At 35.4% G+C, this 20,536-nt stretch overlaps 3 protein-coding genes across 8 annotated transcripts in view; 2 read left to right on the plus strand and 1 right to left on the minus strand.

Annotated features, from left to right (window-relative positions):
* Nucleotides 1–9,684, plus strand: part of LOC129425653 (receptor-type tyrosine-protein phosphatase H) — a 29,288-nt gene extending 19,604 nt beyond the window's left edge. For both annotated transcript variants that reach the window (XM_073864090.1, XM_073864091.1), the window contains 6 exons: nucleotides 738–811; nucleotides 3,200–3,337; nucleotides 3,582–3,704; nucleotides 5,657–5,817; nucleotides 5,942–6,077; nucleotides 7,911–9,684. In XM_073864090.1, coding sequence (XP_073720191.1) covers nucleotides 738–811; nucleotides 3,200–3,337; nucleotides 3,582–3,704; nucleotides 5,657–5,817; nucleotides 5,942–6,077; nucleotides 7,911–8,075 — 797 coding nt within the window. In that variant the 3' untranslated portion in view covers nucleotides 8,076–9,684. The remainder of the gene's footprint in view (nucleotides 1–737; nucleotides 812–3,199; nucleotides 3,338–3,581; nucleotides 3,705–5,656; nucleotides 5,818–5,941; nucleotides 6,078–7,910) is intronic.
* Nucleotides 8,841–11,143, minus strand: LOC129425654 (putative nuclease HARBI1). The gene is made up of 2 exons (XM_055181740.2): nucleotides 10,142–11,143; nucleotides 8,841–9,538 (listed from the first exon to the last, which is right to left on the minus strand). The coding sequence occupies exons 1-2, from the start codon at nucleotides 10,884–10,886 to the stop codon at nucleotides 9,138–9,140; spliced, it is 1,146 nt and encodes a 381-aa protein (XP_055037715.2). The 5' UTR covers nucleotides 10,887–11,143; the 3' UTR covers nucleotides 8,841–9,137.
* A 321-nt stretch (nucleotides 11,144–11,464) lies between these two features.
* Nucleotides 11,465–20,536, plus strand: part of LOC129425655 (enoyl-CoA hydratase EchA19) — a 33,934-nt gene continuing 24,862 nt past the window's right edge. Inside the window, exons 1-4 of one of the 5 annotated variants that reach the window (XM_055181743.2) lie at nucleotides 11,465–11,664; nucleotides 13,229–13,399; nucleotides 16,848–16,945; nucleotides 19,834–19,978. In XM_055181743.2, coding sequence (XP_055037718.2) covers nucleotides 11,520–11,664; nucleotides 13,229–13,399; nucleotides 16,848–16,945; nucleotides 19,834–19,978 — 559 coding nt within the window. In that variant the 5' untranslated portion in view covers nucleotides 11,465–11,519. Of the gene's footprint in view, nucleotides 11,665–11,775; nucleotides 11,925–13,228; nucleotides 13,400–16,847; nucleotides 16,946–19,833; nucleotides 19,979–20,536 lie in introns of those variants that run through there. The other 4 variants (XM_055181742.2, XM_055181741.2, XM_055181745.2 and 1 more) reach the window with 4 other exon arrangements.

A 20,536-nucleotide genomic window follows, 5' to 3' on the forward strand; every position in this document is an offset into this window, starting at 1 on the left:
CACAGACACACACACACAGACACACTTGTACAGGTATATGTGGTTGTATATGTCTCCACATAGATGTAATGTTTTTTTTTTTACTGCAGTAACTGACTGTAAATGGTAAATGGTAAATGGACTGCATTTATATAGCGCTTTTAACAGACCTATGGCCATCCAAAGCGCTTTACAATTAGCCTCACATTCACCCATTCACGCGCACATTCATACACCGACGGCGGTGTCAGCCATGCAAGGCGCCAGCCAGCTCGTCGGGAGCAACTGGGGTTAAGTGTCTTGCTCAAGGACACTTGGTCCGATGGAGCCGGGGATTGAACCACCAACCTTCCGGTTGGTAGACAACCTACATGAACCACTGAGCCACTGCCGCCCCGACGATATATTCTATATATTCTATCCGCTTATCCTAAACCTAACCCAACACAAAACTTGACTTTTTTAGTATTTTTTATTTTTATTTAGTATGTTTAAGCCATTTGGTTTATGAGGGCAGGAGGCACACATTGTATATGCTTTATTTGATTCCACAAGTCAAATTTCACTAGGAATAATTTTTTCTGAATGCCCCAACAGATTAAAACAGATTAGCACATTGTTATAATTTCAAGTTCAAGGATACAGGAAACATCGCTTCCTATAGTTGCTGAGACTGAACAGTACTTTGCCAACACACGCACACAGATATATTATGAATCATTATTTAATTACATTTGTCTCATTCTCTCTTTCTTTAGATGAATGTTCAAGAGTGCATCTCTTTATAAATAATGAGGATGATTCTGATTATATAAATGCCAACTACATGCCTGTAAGTTTCATGCTATATACTAACTTATTCTGCTTATCTCTACATGGTTACAATTTAATTAAAGAAAATCAGATATACTCTTACAGGGAAGATGACATAAGAGTTTAAAATTTGCGTAAAGGTTTTGACATATAATGGCTCTTTGTGTCATTACTACTTCCTGCGAGTTCGATAGCCACCCTATCATTAAAAGTCTTTATATAATCAAACTTCAAAAAAACAACATCAATACACATCATTCATCATTAGTCCAGGTAATAAAAACGACAACAGACATTAACATTTTTACACTCATTTAAGCAAGTATAATCATACTTACAGGTTGTGGTTAGGAGACGCATGTTGTTCCAAATAAAGTGGGTACTGAACCATCTTTTATTGCCAAACGTCTCTCAATGAAAAAGTAATTTTAACCACAGATTCTTCATATATCTTCATTCTTTGATAGTGAAAACAACACAAACTGAAAACACAGCGTGATATGATGTTAACACACTAACTAGCTATGGGCAGGTCATAGTTTTTGTTTCTCCCGCGGGCAAGACTGTAGGCGGAGATTAGTATGCAAAGTGTTGGTATTATCTGGATAAAGTCAGGCAGGAGATTCAATCCATATGACGACTCGTTTCAGCGATTAAAAGAAAAAAAATTACTTTAGAAGCCAATAACTTAATTAATCGTGCACTTTTTGGTTCAACTACTTTGCACATTGTTTACACTGATGGACAGTTACATGACACACTGCAATACAGGTCATTTTTTATTTTGGATCTGTGTGCCTCTTTAAAACATTCTATAGATAGAGGGTATGCATTGACATCACTGTTCCACATGAGTTTTTATTTTCTACTTAAAAGTATTTTTCCAGTATTTGCATTTTATCCGTGTTTTTCTTTGGATTTTCTTTTTGATGAGCACAAGAGCAAGCCTACTCGTGAAGAGCAGAGCCGAGGAGCGCGCATATCAGACGTGAACGAAAGGAATAATGGGTTTAATTATGCTTTCACTTCATTTCCTGACAGTTTCACTTGTTAGTGAGGATATTTATGACTAACAATATGACGCCGAATTACAAACAATATAATTACCTCACAAAATCTGAGAGAATGCAAACACGTTACAATATTTTTCCTCCGCCCGACGGGCCTACCCAGTCTCCAGGGCGCAGATACATTTTTGTAGCCCGACAGGAATTCGCCATATAGCACCGGGACGTCGGGCTAGCGATTTTGCAAGCCGTGCATAGGTTTGTTTTGTAGAAAGACTTTCTTTAAAGTGAATTTCGTTTTGTATAAATTGTATCTTAATATTAATCAATGTTTAATCAAACAATTGCCTCAATTTAATAAATAAGAAGCAAACCAAGAACGTCTGTGGTGTGGATTGAAGTGAACCCACTATATTTCCGCAGCCTACATGTCTTTCTGCTTTTAATGCATTTCTTAAATTAATGTCTCAATTACACAGTAGGCTTATAGGTTGTTATTATAGGCTATTTGTTGCTTAAAAGCAATAGGCTATATTGTATAAAGTGTAGCAATAAATGTGGCGTGACTTATACAATTACTCAAGTAAAAGTACACAATGTTAATGTAATTAGGTATTAAATACATTTAAATATGCAATATTAAAGAATACACAGTATGATACTATGCTTTAGAATGTAGTGAAGTAAAATTTTTCCCAATACAAACACCCTAATAAAGCACAGATTTTTGGAAAATGTAACTAATGCAACTAAGTATTTTCCACCTCTGCTATCAAGTCCAACTAAATTCAATTTAAGCTGATAATAGTCAGTTTTACAGGAATTTTCGCAGCAGCCGCTATGCATAGTAGCATGTTTTGTTGAACGTTTGCCACTCAACAGGGCGAGTTCCGGCGTGGTCACGTGGAAAAGTGACATCAATGCATACCCTCTATACCCTCTTAGGACCTGTCCTTGGTGCTGAAAGCACTCCAGAGAGCCCCCTTCGAGCCTTTGCAGTCAGTGCAGCTTAAATTTCTATCAATGAAAATTATAGCGATATAGAGAATTGGGAACCTGCATGCGTTTCTGGTCAGCTGGCTACATGCCCAAGGTTCCTACCACTCCTTTTAAAGATCAGGTAGCGAAACTGCAAGCGCTGCCCCTGGAGAAGGCCGACCCAGCCCTCGCTTTGCTCTGTTCCCTTAAAATTGCTCTTTTTGCTGTGGAGAAATTACTCCATCACATTAATTGTATACACATGAAAAGCAGAGATCATACTTTAGGTCAGGATGAAAAGTTGTTGTTCTTTGTTGGTCAAGCATGTATGTGTTGTTACATTTTGTACTTTTGCTTGTACTTCTGTACTTCTACATATATATTGTATATGTCTGTATCTTAAACACTTATGTGTGTGTCAGGGTTATGGCGAGGCTAGTAGACAGTACATTGCTACTCAAGGTCCACTCCCCTCTACAGTCAATGACTTCTGGAGAATGATCTGGGAGAGAAGATCACAGGGCATCGTCATGGTAACAAACTGCCTAGAAAGAGGAACTGTGAGTACAGCTAGATTTAAAATAGAACACAACCATACTGCTTACTGCATACTAACAGAGACTTTTATATCGCTGAGCCATGCAACTTAGTACTAATAGAAAAAAATCTATATCTAATATGGCGCCATCCAAATAATAGCAAAATAAAAAAAATTTTTAAAAACAGAATAACTTTGTTTATTTATTCCCATAAATATTGTTATCGTATAAGTATGCATATTTCTTTCATTTATTCTATATTCAGGTTAAATGTGAGCAGTACTGGCCATTGGATTACACACCCTGTCTCTATGGATATTTGCTTGTCACAATCACATCTGAGGACAAAGCACAAAGCTGGACTTTGCGAGAATTTGCTGTTACAGATGTGAGCGTGGACATGTTTATCCATCACCACAATATAATTAAACATAACTGATGAGAAATGGGTGAAATGTGGCAACTTCCAAAATGGTTTCAAACTTAGTTAAAGGTGACATAGAATGTATTTATTATTACGGAGTATTTATAGTTCTGTGATGTGACATGTAGACAAAAAAGTTTTGTTTGGTTCTGTAATGCCTTAGAAGCTTCCTAAAAACCTCTCTCAGATAGCTCTATTGGGGTGGGGGATTTTAAACAAGTGGTTTTGCACCTATTTGTCTCCCCCTACTGGCTTAACTTGCAATCTCATTACTGATTGGCTGACTTTGCTGCCACTCAAAAAATGTAGCCAATTATTTTAAAGTGGAGGGGCAGTTAGATGCCTGTGATGTCATAAGCATCAGTTTCTCAGATTGGGCCGTTTTCTGGCTGACATTTCTAAAAGAGGAATTTCTATGTTTAGCACTTTTTGTATGTTTGTGAATGTGGGTAGACTACCATTATTCAACAAAGACAAAAAGGTAAAAATGGTTTTTCTTTCTTTGTCCCCTTTAAATGGGTCATATCATATTAATTTCTTCAAAATCCACTTACAGTGTTACTAAACTGTTTATTATGGCATTAAATAATTCACAACTCAAGCATACTCTAAATGCCAGACATTTTCCAAATATCTGTTGCTGTTTTCACAACTTCATATTACATTTAAGAACACAAATTAAGGCAAAAAGTGACAGAAAAACAGAATAGTATTGCATTTTTAAGATTGTAATCAGACTATTATATATATATATATATATATATATATATATATATATATATATATATATATATATATATATATATATATATATATATATATATATATATATATATATATATATATATATATATATATATATATATATATATATATATATACTTTAATGATTTAGGTATAATCAGATGGATGTACACTAAAAAAAATGATTCATTGAATTTAATCAATTTTTTAAGGTAAGTGGTTGCAATCAATTTATTTAAGCTTCATTGAAACAAAAGTTTTATATTTTATTTTACTTTACAAATTTTTTTTGTTTAAATGTAGCTTAAATAAATTCATTGCAACCACTTACCTTAAAAAATTTATTAAATTCAATTAATCATTTTTTTCAGTGTACAAGTTATTTCAACTAGTTAAAAACATCATAATGTATTCATCACATTATTTTTTTTACAGTTTATGCATACCATATATTTTTTAATATATGGTCACATAGTTAATGCTAAAAACAGCCATTTCCATACATGCTAAGTATTAAAAAAGCCAGATGCCTGCTGACTTAAGGGGTTGGTTCACCCCAAAAGTACAATTTTGTCGTGGATCACTTACCCCTGTGTCGTTCCAACCCTTAAAGTCCTTCAGAACACATTTTTAGATATTTTTGATGAAAACCGAGAGGCTTGTGACTGTCCCATAGACTGCAGTTTTGTTTTCACAATTAAGCCCAGAAAATAATGAAAGAAATTGACAAAAAGGTCCATATATACAGTAGGTCAAATAATATTATGAAGCGGCGAGAACACTTTCGTGTGCAAAGAAACCCAAACGAACGATTTTATTTATGAACAAACTACTAAAATATCTAATAATGTGTTCTGAAGACAGTTGAAGGACGTGGTGGTTTAAAACGACACAGGGGTAAGTAATTTATGATAAAATTGTCATTTTGGGGTGAACTAACCCTTTAAGAATTTAAGAGTTGATGACAATTATCAATTGTATTTTTCATGATGAAATGCTTATTAAAATTATTGTCATTCCATTTAAAGGCTTATAGCTACAGTACTTCTATTAATGAGATGACCTGTTTTATTGAATATCATTAATGTCCCTTTGACTGATGAAAAATACCTCGAGCAGAATGCATGAAAAGGTTAACATGAAACACATACTATTATTTTGATATATTATAGAAAAACACCTCAGAGACACGGACAGTGAGGCATTTCCACTTCACTGCGTGGCCAGATCATGGCGTTCCCTTAGGCACAGGGGAGCTGATCCGATTCAGAGGACTCATTCGACAGCACATCGAGAGCTCTCCTTCTTCAGGACCAACAGTTGTACACTGCAGGTGAAGCCACTTACAAGTACCACAACTATCAGTTCAATCCATTTAATAAATCAAGTGTGCATTCTAGGGACAAAGTCGAATAAATAAACACAAAATAAACTGCAGATAATATTCCCAACTTTAGTGCTGGAGTGGGCAGGACGGGTACATTGATCGCCCTTGATGTTCTGCTACAGCAGCTGGAAAGAGAGAAGGCAGTGAGCATTGCAGGATTTGTACAGAGAATGAGACTTAACCGGCCACTCATGGTTCAAACTGAGGTAAACTCAATTTTTAATGCTAAAACTAATCAGGAATAAAACAGTATTAAACATTTATTTGAATGTGTAACAGTATGTGAGGGACTGATGGTGTTTATACAAATACATTTGTATTGATTGATTGAATAATAGCTTAACAAAGCTTCATTTTCTGTAGTATTTAAATATTTTTGAAACAGTTTTGTATAAACTGATAAACAATTCTATAAAAAAGACTTTGGGGGGTCTAATGGTGTTTAATACATTTTGACCTATTAACACAGTTAAAGAGTTGGATTCCTCATGTTAAGCATGGATGTGTGATGAAGTATTTGGTCCAAACACACTTCTCCTCTTTCCTACAAGTTTCAAAAAGTTTTATCGAATTCTGAATCTGTTGCATAATGAGTCCCGGGAGTACAATGGAAGTCCTCATATGGGCACTTTAACCAGAATAGCGGGTTTCAGATTATTCACTAAGAGATAGTGGGATGTTTTTGTGTTGCTTGCACATGACTTGTTCCTCCCGCGGTATGCCTTGGATTATTTCGCAAAGTATCGGTACGCCTGATCTGTCTTTTATAAATCTGACAAAACTAAAGACTCTTTGGATATATGAAGGATGCAACTAGGGCTGTCACAATGATTAAATAATCGTCTCATCGCAACTGTTTGACCTCATCACGATGGTTTCAGATCACCACAATGATTGCACATCTTTCTAAAAACACCTAATGTCAAAAAACTTTGATGAACTGGCAGGTAAAACATACATTTCCAAAACAGCAATTCCAAGTTTAGAGAAGTGAAGGATGCTATTCTTAAGGATCTGTGAGGAATTTATTTTTTTGCAGCCACTACAGACATGTGGTCCAGTACTAATATGACCTTAGTAGGATTGGTTACTATTTAAGGCCTGTTGTGCTATAGTCAGTTTATTTTGATTGCATTTTTATTTTCAGTTATTTTTCAGATACTTTATTGTGTTTATTTCTTATGAAGAATTTTCATTTTAAATATGTGTTATATGTATTAAGATTCACTGCCAGGTAAACATTGCAAAAGATTTAATTTAAATAATCGCAACAATGTGTGAAAATTATTATATGAAGAAACAAAAAGGTATGAGAATTAAATGTCAAAGCAATAAAACAGACAATGAATCATCATAATCGCCAAAGCTCCAAAACAGCCGTTTAATCGTCACAATTTCTTAGACAATTAACCGTCAGTCAAATTTCATAACCGTGACAGCCCTAGATGCAATACTAGTTTGCTCAAGATTAACATGAGATAAGCAGAAACAGCATGTGTTATGTGAGCTTTAAAGGAACTATATATTCTACAGTTTTAACTACAAACATCTTATATAATAAATATAATTGTGCCAACATATTCAATTATTATATTACAAAACTACAATTGTATTTATTTAATCACAGTATAATTCGCATTTACATATAAGTTGCATTTGGCCTTTTTGACGAGTTTACTATTTTTCTATATTATGGAAAAATATAAATAAAGAATGAGTGATTTCAAAGTTTTAACATAACAACACAGTCATAAAATTGAAAGCCAAACGTTACGTGTTTTACGTTAAAAGTAACATTAAGCAATCAAATAAAATTGTAAAATGATTGTCAAATCATCAAATAATTGTGCTGCTAATTAAAAAACACCACCAGGAGCAATACTAATAATAAGCATTGTTGTAAAAATGGAAAAAAAAGAACTGCTTTAAAGAAGTATCAACAGATATTATTCTGGGAAAATATTATTGTCTTATATGATTCAGCATTTTTGACACAGTTCACTGTATTCAACTAACATTTCTCTTCTCATCTCTCATAGTCTCAGTACGTCTTCCTGCACCAGTGCATCATGGATATCCTGCAATCTAAAAACATTCCTCAGCCGGAAGAGTCAATCTATGAAAACGCAATCTATGAAAACTCAGACATAATCTTTGCCAATGCAGTGGCTTTAAAGGAATATGATAAAGCTAATCAAATGTAGTGAACAAAGTAGGACCATAACATTACAAAATGTTTGTATAGTTAGCTTTTTTATGTCTTTCAAACAAAGACCAAGTCATAAAACGTAACTGTTTAAAATGTATTGCAGCATTAATCTTGTTGAAATATTGCTATATTCAGCATTTCAATACTGCATTGTGCTAAATAAAACAATTCACACACAAAAAAGAAACACTAAAGGTTACCATAACCTTTGCCTTAACATGTCAATTAAAAAATTAAGTATCAGATAGACACACTTCACTTGTAACAGTGTTGGTTATGGTCTGTTTAGCTAGAACAGTTTACCATTTACACCTAAACTGACCGTTAACAACTGCATGTCTGTGTATATAGTTTTATTTTTGTAATAAGTTAAGAGGGTGACCCCTTTACAAGGTAAAATTGTAAAAATTGAAAAGGAAAGTTTATTTTATATATGTTGCAAGTATGATTTGTTTTAGCTTAGCAATGAAGGTCATTACACACTTAAAGTGAATCCTTTCATTCTGCAATGTGTATGTGATTTAACCATAAAAGGTTTTTGTGTTAGTCATGAAAAACTGCTTGACTTTAAAGTTGGGCTGTTTGTTGACAGAAATGCTACTTAAGAGACAACAAAATATGCTAATTGTTAAATCTCATCTGCTGCTTGTATAATGTGAAATTTTGCACTGTATTGTTAGTCACCTCAGTAAGAAAGTTCTGCGAGGCATTCATTGATACAACATTTGGATTCATGGAGACATTGAACAGATATTGGAGCTGTATTTAATGTTTTTATTATAGCAAGATCTCTTTACACAAAGAATGTGTGAAAATGGTAGATGGTGTGACACAATCACAGCCATTCCGACCAGATGAATGTAATATTGGACCAAGGAGAAATAAAAATAATATCATAAAAAACAAACAATATGATCTGACCCTCAAATACAGACTGTATAAAAAAAACATTTAAATGATATAACATTAATCACTTAAGAATTGCTCCAATTCAACTGCTAAGACGATGCAATTCACAGCTTTGCATCTCTCCACTGTTTGTCTCTCCAATCACATCTCAGACATCATCTTCTTTATTATTTCCAAAACACATTTTTACCATCTCATCTTTAATGTCTTCCATATAGTCATATGGCAGCTCTGTTGCACTCATCACCTCCTTTGATGGTGGATGGAGAGGCTCTATGATACAATTCAAGGGTAAAGGAACCGAGAACTTCTTGGAGATGTTGTGCAAGACACAACAGGCTTTGATGGTGCATGCTACTGACTTTAGAGTCTGAATGGAGCCAATATCACGCAGGCACTGGAAACGACTTTTCAGACCACCAAAGACATGCTGCACAAGACCATATACCTGAGCGTGTGCTTTGTTAAATCGTTTAGTGGCGTTGGTTATGATGCGAGAAGCTATAATAGGGGTCAAAACATGTCCACCGCCGAAGAGACCTCTGGCACCTGTGTAAGGAAGGCAAGTAGAGAGAATATTTTAAAACATTTACAATAAAGGCTTCCTATTCTATTCGCTTTTCTGACAGCTAAAGCCACATTACTACATTTCTTTTGTATTTGATACATGGTGTAAAATAAAAATTTCCCCAACATGTTTTGATCCTCTGGTTTCTAATATCAAGGTCATTTTTAAATCATTTTAATACTACTAGTATTGTTTGTACATGGGTAGTTGACATGTAATGCCTCATATGGTGACACAATTGTTTTAGGGAAAAACCCTCATAATATACAAATAGCTTTAGAAACATATATCTAAATGTTAGAGTTACAAATAACATGAGAGGTTTTAATGCCATCCATAAGTCACACCATATGGTTTATATGTCAACTACCCATATACAGTAAAGTCCAAATAAGACCTTTTGCTACTATTTGCATTTTTATTTATACAATCCTAATTTTATGATTCATGACAGAACATACTTTTTGAGTTTACATGATCACCATTTCAATCACGTGTTGCATAGTGCAGAGTATTTAGTGCTTTGTTATTTCACACTTTAGAATCATAAAACTTGTTGGAATGTGGTATCGTCTTATTCTTACCCAGGACCCACGAATGGCCGTGTTGAAATGTGGTAAACTGCTTCCCGATATCACTGCTTGCCCAAACACTGTGCTCAGGTGTTCCTCCGGGACAACACTGTTCCAGACTCAAGATATTCCCGTCCACATCAAATACCACCTGCATCATAACTGAATGATATCTAAGAGTATTTACATAAGACTGCTCCCTCCCGAGCGGTGGGGTCACCTTCACATGAAAGTACGCCAAAACACCTACTACATGAGGGATGCCACTGACGTTTTTAAAGGCTTGTGCGGCACCCATGCGGTCATTATAACTGTTGGGAAAAGTGATAAAATCAGGGCTCATGTCTGATAACAGTTTAGTAAGACTTTTTACTGCATCTCCGGCCTCATTCACATCTATTCCCAGTCGATCTGTGATCATACTGGGTAGAGATCCGTGTGCGTAAAAGGAAATAGTGGCAAGAGTCTTTGCTTCTACGGAAGTCAGGTTGTCGGATGGTGCAAATGCATCTTTTTTTAAACGTGCGTGGATGTAATCGATGATGAACCGCAGACACGGTCGACTCAGGTGGAAATGCTGCAACAGAAAGCGATCGTCAAACTGATCCAGGAGACTGCGTGTCTCAGATGTGATGTTGCTGCTCTCACGGCGATGCTTGTCTTGTGCCGTGTTATTGTCTGTGGCTACAATGTCGTTGTGCCCACTTAAGAATAAGTCATCTTGCACAGCGAGCCAAAGAGCTCCAGCTAAAGACATTATGAACAACAAAAAGTTAAAGTCTTTACAACAAACAAACAAACAATCAGACTAACCAAGCCCAGTTAGTCCTTAAAACAGACAAACTTCTTTGGATTTTAGTGAAAGTTGACAAACCAACTTAAAGGCACATTGCCTGAAGTCCTAAATATCATTGAATAATCCACGAAAATCCAAATGCAACCCAAAACGTGGAAAAACTACGCGAAACATGGTTTGGGTAAACAGTGTGCTTGAACTTCCGGGTCGAATGGCGCTAGATTCCTTTCATAATAAAAGTTACAAGAAAAGTACAAATAAAATATCAGACACATGTTTGGACACACAAAATTATTCTTTGTTGTTCATATTTTATAATAAAAGGTGATTCAAATAATGATTAGAAATAATGTACGGTACTAACCAAGAATAAATTGTTTTGTTTTCTTGACAAGCTTTCACATATTAAATTTACAAAAAGTTCGCACAGTATGAGTAATTACTACACAGGAGGAATTTTGTTGTGTATTTTCTACATAAAAAAAACATTTCGTACTATTTTGGAACGCTCTCATTTTGGGATTGAACGTTTCTGGACTTTTATTTTGATATGCTAACGAATGTTCTTTAGTGTAGTGTTATTTTACGGTTTCAATGGCTTTGGCGAGAATATCTTGTAATAAAGTCTTCAGAGGAACGATTTCTCAAATGAGTTTAAACCATAGATATGCACATGCTATAAAAGCACAGGCATTGTATAGCACCACAACTCAGGATGAAAGAACAAACGCGGGTTCAGGTAAAGTTTAAAGAAGAAAGTGCACTGTTTTGATCGGCAGGGAGCAGTATGACATTACAAGTTATTCAGGCGTATGTACGTGTTGAGGTTGTGCGTAATTAAACTGTCCTTGTATGAAGGTCATCTAACATCGGTGTTTGTAACTTAAAAAAAAAAAAAAACATTAAAATGTCTTTAAATAATTAAATCTCCCTTATTTAAAAGTCACTGTGGAGAAAAAACTTCAAAGTGGGCTTGTCTAAGGCTGTGACTACCATATAGTATGTCATGATATATGTTATATAATATACATTATTCATATTATTTTCTTATTGTTCCGTGTATTAATTTGGGTTTTGTATTATTATTTTAAAAGGTTAATAAAATGAACAAAAATCGGTCTTTTGGTTAAGATAATAAAAAGATGTTGGCTAACCAACAAACTTGAGGATCAATCGAATGTGAGCTCAATGTTGGACTTTAGCACCTCGGTGAATAACTTTGTTTCTCGTGTGTCAATAGAAAGTTATAAATATGTTTTGGCCTACGAATTTACAGTTGTGTGTAGCTATAAATCATATGTTTATAGATCATGTTCCGCACATCAACGTTAAAACAGATACGACTGATTTGTTTTGTCGCGTGGCATTCATCCCGCTGTTCGTTTTCAGTGTAGACCAACCCTATCATTTATTTACTTATTTATTTACCTACCTACCTACCTACCTACCTACCTACCTACCTACCTACCTACCTACCTACCTACCTACCTACCTACCTACCTACCTACCTACCTACCTACCTACCTACCTACCTCTATCTATCTATCTATCTATCTATCTATCTAGTTTCAGGTTGACAAAACCAAGCCAATGTGCAGGCCTTGTTGGTAAAAGCTATTTTCATGGTACCCAAAACCCAGGATTTGCACAAACTAATCCTAAACAAAGCTGGCTAACCAACTAAACCAGCTTCATGGTATAGGCCCCTGATTTAGCTAAAGTAACTTACTAGTTATCAGGTCAGTTGTGGATTTCAAGCAACTAGATCTGGATCTCGTGCATGACACCGATACAAAGGTGAAAAAAATATTTACATGCAAAGTATCTGAATAAATTTTACTGGACAACAAAATATTAAATAATTTTCAATATTTTGATATAAATTATTTTATGTAATGTATATAAAAGAACAAGAAGATAAGCAAAAGTATGTTTTGTAAATGTCTAAATGTCATTGCATTTGATATCAAAATGTCATGCAACTGTAGTAAAGAATGTGATTTTTATTGTCTATATAAAAGTCAGTTAATTTTTTAGTTATCATATCAATGCTTGGTTTGAAAAAGTTTGCTTGAAAAGACAATGTGCTTTGCGCATATGCTGCAAATTGTGCATTTAAAAATAAATGTCACTGCATTTTGATATTTTATAATAACTTTTAAAACGAGTGACTTGGGTGTTACATTTTGTGTTTATTGTCAAATGCATGAGTATTTTTGTATCTTGCATTTGTCAACTATTTATCTGTCTGACTTTAGTATTTCAGATGTTAATGTGGTTCCATTTTTGTTTGTTTGTGTCAGCTGCAGGTGGTACTGTGATTTCTGAGAGGAGGGGTGTAGTGATGCTTATTGGGATTAATAGACCTGAAGTGCGTAATGCAGTAAATCAGGAGACAGCTCACAGATTGACAGAAGAGCTGTCAGCCTTTGATCAAGACAACAACCTTAAAGTGGCAGTGCTTCATGGAGTCGGTATGGTTATGCACATCACCAAAAATGTAAATAATGTTTCTGTTAGGATTACTCCACAGTTTACATCCCTACATGCTAAAAATCGTCCTGCGTCCAAAATTGTGTACTGTGACAGTATGTAGTCATTTTAAAGAAGTGTCTACAGTTAGTAGTACACTACATTCTGCATAGTATGTGTGAGTGCAGTATGCATATATAGGGGGCATGCTCTGTCATGTTTTTATTGTCATTTGACCAATGTGTTCAACACATGTGTTCAACAACATCCTCAAAAATAATTTGCTCAGGTGTTGTTAAAGAAGTACAATTTAATTGTGAGGAATACATTACTTGGTACCTGTTTTCTTGTATTTTTAATTTAAGGAATTTGCCAGCTATGCAGCTGGAAAAAGTGTCCATCTAACTTTTGTATAAAGCTAGAAAAGTGTCCACCTATGTATACTTAGAAATCTGGGTAGGAGCATTAAACCATCCAGGTATTTGTCACATACTGTTTTTACATACTGACGTTCGGACATACGACTTATTTCCCTTAATGATTTTTTGCATATTATTTTGTATGGAAGTAGGGGATTTTGGACACATTATTGTCGCTGTGTTTAAAAATATAAACAATACTGCATTCTTAAGCAATATATAGCAGAGAAAGCATCAAGCCCATTTATGCAATGTTTGTGTCACACTGAGGGCCCTATTTTAACGATCTAAACGCATTGTCTAAAGCGCACAGCGCACGGCCTAAATGGGTGTGGCAGATGCCACTTTAGCTGATTTAACGACGGGAAAATGGTTTGTGTGCCGAGCACACGATCGAAAAGGGTTCTTCATATTCTCCTAATGAGTAAAGGGTGTGTTTTGGGCGTAACGTGCAGTAAACCAATGAGAGTCTCAGCGCTCATCCCCTTTAAAAGCCAGTTGCGCTGGCACTATTTCTAATCCCTATTTAGATGAAGGACTTTGTAAACTGAAAAACTAAGCGGAGGAAGAAGACCCCCAACTTAAGATTAATGTTAAATAATCGTGTTGTTTTTCACTTGTATTGAAATTGTTATTTTTGTATTAAAACCTTTAAAAGCCGTTTTCTTTTAGTCATAGAAATACAAATAGCAGGCTTTTAATTGCTGTGAATGTATTGACATCCTACATAATCATTGTAATCTCATAAAATAATTAGTAAATATGCAAGAAAAGGTTTGTACTCTAAAAATACAAACAAGAGATAAAGAATTTACAAACGTGCTTTAAAATCCCAGCGCCATTGGATTTTAAAAAGCATTACTTAAAAACGGTTCTCATCTCATCATATCCACAGGTACAGAGTCATCATATACAATAAATCCGTACGGTAGCATTTAAATAGATGCATTTGTTTAAAGCAAAGTATTTATTTACTTATCAGGCTGCAGGTGAAGCAGCTCTTTACGCCTTCTAACGTCTCATAATTAGGGCTGCACGATAAATCGCATGCGATACCACGCGCATCACGTCAGTAATGCCGGTTCCTTGATAAGTATTAAATCGCCATCAGCTGTTTTCAGATGGTGCGACATTAACTGCACAGAGCCGTAGTTCCCTGACAATTTGGGCCATATCGCATACATATCGCAGGCGATACGTCCGCGATAATTAATGCAAAATTGCCCCGATTGTCAGTGAACTACGGCTCTGTGCAGTTAAAGCTGCTCCATCTGAAAACAGCTGATGGCGATTTAATACTAATCAAGGAACCGGCATTACTGACGAGATGTGCGTGACAAAAACATGCGATTTATTGTGCAGCCCTACTCATAATTAGTCCTCATTTATGTCCAAGAGACTCAATAATAATCTTTTACATTCAATCCTTTAATCGTTCATATTTGAAAGCGTTTTTGTGCTGCTGCGCATCCATGTGTGTGATAAGCAAACTCGCGTTGTCGTCCCGTTTATAGGTGCATAATTTACTGCGCTCTTTAAATAACAAAAAACATATTGCACCATTGACTTTAGAGCAGGTTTTTGTTGGTCAATGGTGTAGTCTATTTTAGTTGCCTCAAAATAGCAACGCGCCAACAATGCACCTGAACACACCTCGTTTTCAGACCAGAACACCCATGGCCACAAAAGTGGGCGCAAATGCAAATGCTATTTAAACAACATGGCGCTAAACATGAAAATGATAATTGGGCAGGGTTGAAAACTAGTAAAATACACTTGCGTCGCACTGCATTGTGCCGGGTGTATGATAGAGCCCTAAATGTGTGACTAAAAAGTCCTCTCATTGCTTGGATACAGGTTACTGTATGTATGCAGCTACATGAGTCCTGTGTTATGTCAAGTCTCACAATGACAATATTACCAAATTCAAAATAATTATCCCGGGCCATTAAATTACACACCCTCAATAGAAATAATTTGTTCAACCTGGATCAGGCCTCTTTACTCAGCTTTTCTAAATGACTTTTTCATGAGTCAAATGAAAGATTTGCTCTCTCCCACACTTTGAAACTGGATCCCAGCCAGAGGACCATCAGCAGGTGAAATCTGAATGCAGTAGAGTAGATTTAATAGGGGACAACATAGAGAACGTGTGATTACTGTAATTGCTTTAGCTTTGAAGAAGTAAATGAGTACCAGAGGTAATAATGGCCACACAAGAACTCCCTTATTTTCACATGACTTTCCATAGGTTCAGTTTTTTGTTAATGTCTAGACTACTGTATCTTAGACATTTAAAAGGACATTAAAATACCATTTAAGGCCATACACAGTCTCACTTACTGCTCGAGATTCCATTAGGTAGCCTTCAAGAAAATTGTGTCCATGTTCACAATTCAGTGAAATTATGAATAATTGCTGTTACAATGCTGGGTTCAAGCAGGATCAAACTTATACGTGAAACAAATGGATCATCTAGATTCTAGATGAATTGGCTGTAGCTTTATGAATGCTTTAATCTGATTGGTTGAGAAATGTTTCACAGGTATGTGCAATAATCATGCTGTCTAATCAGCATCTCGATATGCCACCTGTGAGGTGGATGGATTATCTCGGCAAAGAAGGTGTGCTCCCAACATAGATTTAGACAGATTTGTGAACAATATTTAAGAGAAATAGGCCTTTTGTGTACATAGAAAAAGTCTTAGACCATTGAGTTCAGCTCATAGAAAATGGGGGCAAAAACAGATGTGTTGCATTTATAATTTTGTTCAGTGTATTGTGTAGGCATTTGCAAAACAGCAGTTATGGCCAGACAGTGGCAAGTTTTTACTTGTAAATAGTTGACATAACTTATAATAAAATATTGAAATTGAAGTTAATTTGTTAAGTTAAAGTAACAAAAATATATGTTGATTAAAAATGCTGCATTTGTTTAACAGTGTACTATATATTTGAGGAATAACTGACATCACACTATGCTTAGAGTATATTAGTAATGTGCTGTCTTGTTCTTTATTGTTTGTTTTAGGTGGGAATTTTTGTGCTGGTTATGATCTGAAGGAGTTGGCCCAGAGCGCCGGTTCCCTCAAACTGGAGCAAGATGTCTGCCGTGGTCCTGGTCCTATGGTACGCTTAGAAACCAACATAGAGTCTTAAAAGTATTAATATTAATTGCAACAGTTGTTTCATCCAATTAATCCAGTTCTGTACTCACAGATCATCCCACAACCTAACTCGCACACTATACGGATTGTGACTTAATTTACGGTAAATCTAAGTAGTGTGTATAGACCTTTTGCGAGTCGACGTCACAGTTACATCACACGCGCATGTGGTGGCAGAAAAACAGTGGAAATGAATGAGACACGAGTGAAACGAACAATATAACTCACTAGAAAATGTTTTGTTTTGCTGTTGAGTGTCAGAATAGGAATGCCAAAATAGATTACCTTGATTTTTATAGTAGACCTTGATTTTTATAGTATACCGTCGTCGAAGACACCATTTGAAGATAAACGTAGGTGTTTATGGTTGCAATAAGCACCCAACTGGACAGACTGGAGTGATGAAATTATTTGGAAATCTTTTCATAGAAAATAATTAGAGAAGATATCTGGAAGTCTGATCCCTCTATGTGTGTCTCATAGCTTTTAATCACGTTACGTTTATAATTTATCTAGAAAGATTAAAGATTTAAATGAGTTCATAATATCAATAATATTACCATTTATTAAAGTTTTTGTATTTTTTCATTTTCTTTTACTTCTTTTTACCTTATATCTTAGCGTATGTCTTCTTTCTGTTTGTTCCAAATTATGATGTTTACTATTAAATATATAAACATCGCACACACACAATGTAAAGTGTTAATAATATATAAACAGGCCTATACAAATTAACTCTTTCGCCGCCAGCATTTAAAAAAAAATTGCCAGCCAGCGCCAGCGTTTTTCATGATTTTCACAAAAGTTTAATGCCTTCCAGAAAATGTTCTTCTTTAAATATATAAACATACAATATAGCAAATGAAAGAACAGACCCTCTGCTTTCAAACAAAAAAAATGTTTCATCCTACCTTCAGTAGTTCTTTTGTAATCAGCTTTTGAATATGGGTAGGTTTCTGCAAAAACACCACATTTTGAGCAAAAAGCAGAGATAATTCCATTTTTGTGACTTTTCATAGAGATCCCTTTCAGAGCGATCTTTAAAACAGACACGGACATGCAGCTGCTTGCCATAGGGCAATACTTCCGGGTTTAAAAAGTTGCGGAAGGGTGCCACCTGGTGGATAATAGCGGTAATGTGGAAAGACGGAAATACTCATCATTGGCGGGGAAGCATTTATCTTGATTGACGAGATATGTCGTCAATGGCGGCGAAAGAGTTAATTTGTATGTAAACAATAGTTTTAGAACAAACACGTTGGCTATAAATATAAGGAAGAAATTGAAAACAGGAAGATGATGAAATATTTAATAAATGATATTATACAGAATACATGATAGTATTGCTCTTATAAATACGTCAGCGATTCATACTGTAAAAATAATTGATTTACCAAATAAAGAACAATACATATACATTACATACCTGCACACAATTAGTAGCCAAGCCATTTAAACTTTTAATTTATTTAAAAAATAAACGTAACTTGGTGAAAACGTTATAAGAAAAATTACACTTAAGAGAAATATAGGGGAAACAGACTTCTACAGAACACCGTATCCATAAAAATCACAGTTTAACGCTAAAACACTTCACACAGCTATTGAGAAGCATTCACTTTCTTCCACCAGTTGGGCTCCGCCCACAAAAAACGTCATCTCTGTTTGCAAACACGCAAAAGGTCTATAGAACCAAATTTGAAGTACTGTAAACAAAAAAGTTGCTTATTGAATTTAACATGAAAGTATTAAACTTTTCAGTCTTACTTCAGAGTCTATGGTTAGATCATTATTGCAGTGATTAATAAAATATGAATATGTTTCAGCCATAGACTGTAAAAAAAGATGGACGACGCAACGTCGTTTCCTTCTATTGTAATGAATTGAAGCAAAAAATGTACAACCATTGGCACTGCCATGTTAGGTTAAAATGTCAGTTTGGAGTCAGGGCATGTCCAGAAGAAATCGTCCGTGGAGCTAGAGGCAGAGCTGCAGTATCAAACTTTTGCCCAAATGCTTGCCTGTCCAATTAAACAACGCCAATCATAACGTCATGCCCCATTTCTATAGCATTAAATCACTAGCTAAAATGAAACTTATCACAAAAATGAACAATTGAACATATATCAGTGTGGTAACAACTACCTAAAAAGGACCAATACCATCTTTCGGAAAATTTTATTGGAAATGTAAATCATTTTTTTATATAGATCCAAGTCCCATTCATTTGCATGGAGAGGGCGGGGTTTATGATTTGTACTGCAGGCAGGCACCAGGGGGCGATCAAAGAGCCAACAGCTTCACTTTTCAAAATGTATGAGGCACACATACATTTTCAGCTGACAAATATTGTTTGACCCAAACTAAAGCAGTTTCTTAAACACTCAAGTTGAAAAGCAAATCCTGTGGTCATGAAAAAGACATTGCTGCGTTTTAAAATGGGCAAAATATTGGCATGCAAAGACAGGAAAGCAACCAGAGAGATTGCTGAAATCACTAGAATTGGGTTAGGAACTGTGCAATAAATTATTAAAAGCTGGAAACACTGTGGTAAACCTCAAACTTTGCAGAAGCAATGAGGTCGGAAAAATGTTTGAATGATCATGATTGGAGATTACTAAAACAGTGAAGGCACATTAATAAGAATCGTCAGTAGAAGTCACGGCTTTATGAAAGCAAGAGTATTTGCACAGTGCGATGAGAACTTACAGGATAAGAAATAAACAGCTGTGAAAGCTACTTATAGTGAGGCTAATATGAAATAAAGTCTGTTTAATAGTGAGTGTAAAGATTGGATAAAAAGGTTATGTGATCTGATAAAAATAAGGAGTTGTGTGTTGTTTATGGTAGGGTCCGTCCCGTCTGAGGCTCTCTAAACCCTTGATTGCAGCAGTTAGTGGGTTTGCCGTGGCAGGAGGTTTGGAACTGGCCCTACTGGCGGACCTCAGGGTGGTGGAGGAGAGCTCTGTCATGGGGGTCTTTTGCCGCAGATTTGGTAAGTATTGTTGTGCATTATGTTGTCCAGTTGGGTGTGCTTCTTTGCTGAAGCTGAGGTGACCAAACAGAAATGCTGTCTGATTGTTTGAGTGGCACGGGACTTGAGGGCTGTTTACATTATAACAATAACTATAAAAAATATAGTTTTAATAATCATTTTATATTAAAGAAAATAGCAGAGTTCACACCACAACTATAATGATAAAGATATAATGAACGATATTATTAAGATCACTTTCTGAGCGTTTTTTCCCCCAACCTGATAAACGATAAACCACTGACAGTCAATCAAATCTATTTAAATTTTAAGTGCACTTGCGCTTAAAATGACAGTGGAGAAGCTCATTGCCGAGGTCCCTAACAATTAAATTACCTTAGGTATCCAGAAATGATGCAGTTGCTGTGAAATTCAATACATAATAGTTTTTTCAGAAAATTTGTCCTGGGAAGCGGAAGTTTTATATCACCAGCTAGTGCCTGCCTGGTGGCATATAGGTGTCCACTTCCTACAAAAACAAGCTGCTCAGAGAGAAACTGTGGCTGTTTCATAAATACT

This window comes from Misgurnus anguillicaudatus, chromosome 25 (assembly GCF_027580225.2).
Source record: "Misgurnus anguillicaudatus chromosome 25, ASM2758022v2, whole genome shotgun sequence".
Taxonomy (NCBI): Eukaryota; Metazoa; Chordata; class Actinopteri; order Cypriniformes; family Cobitidae; genus Misgurnus; species Misgurnus anguillicaudatus.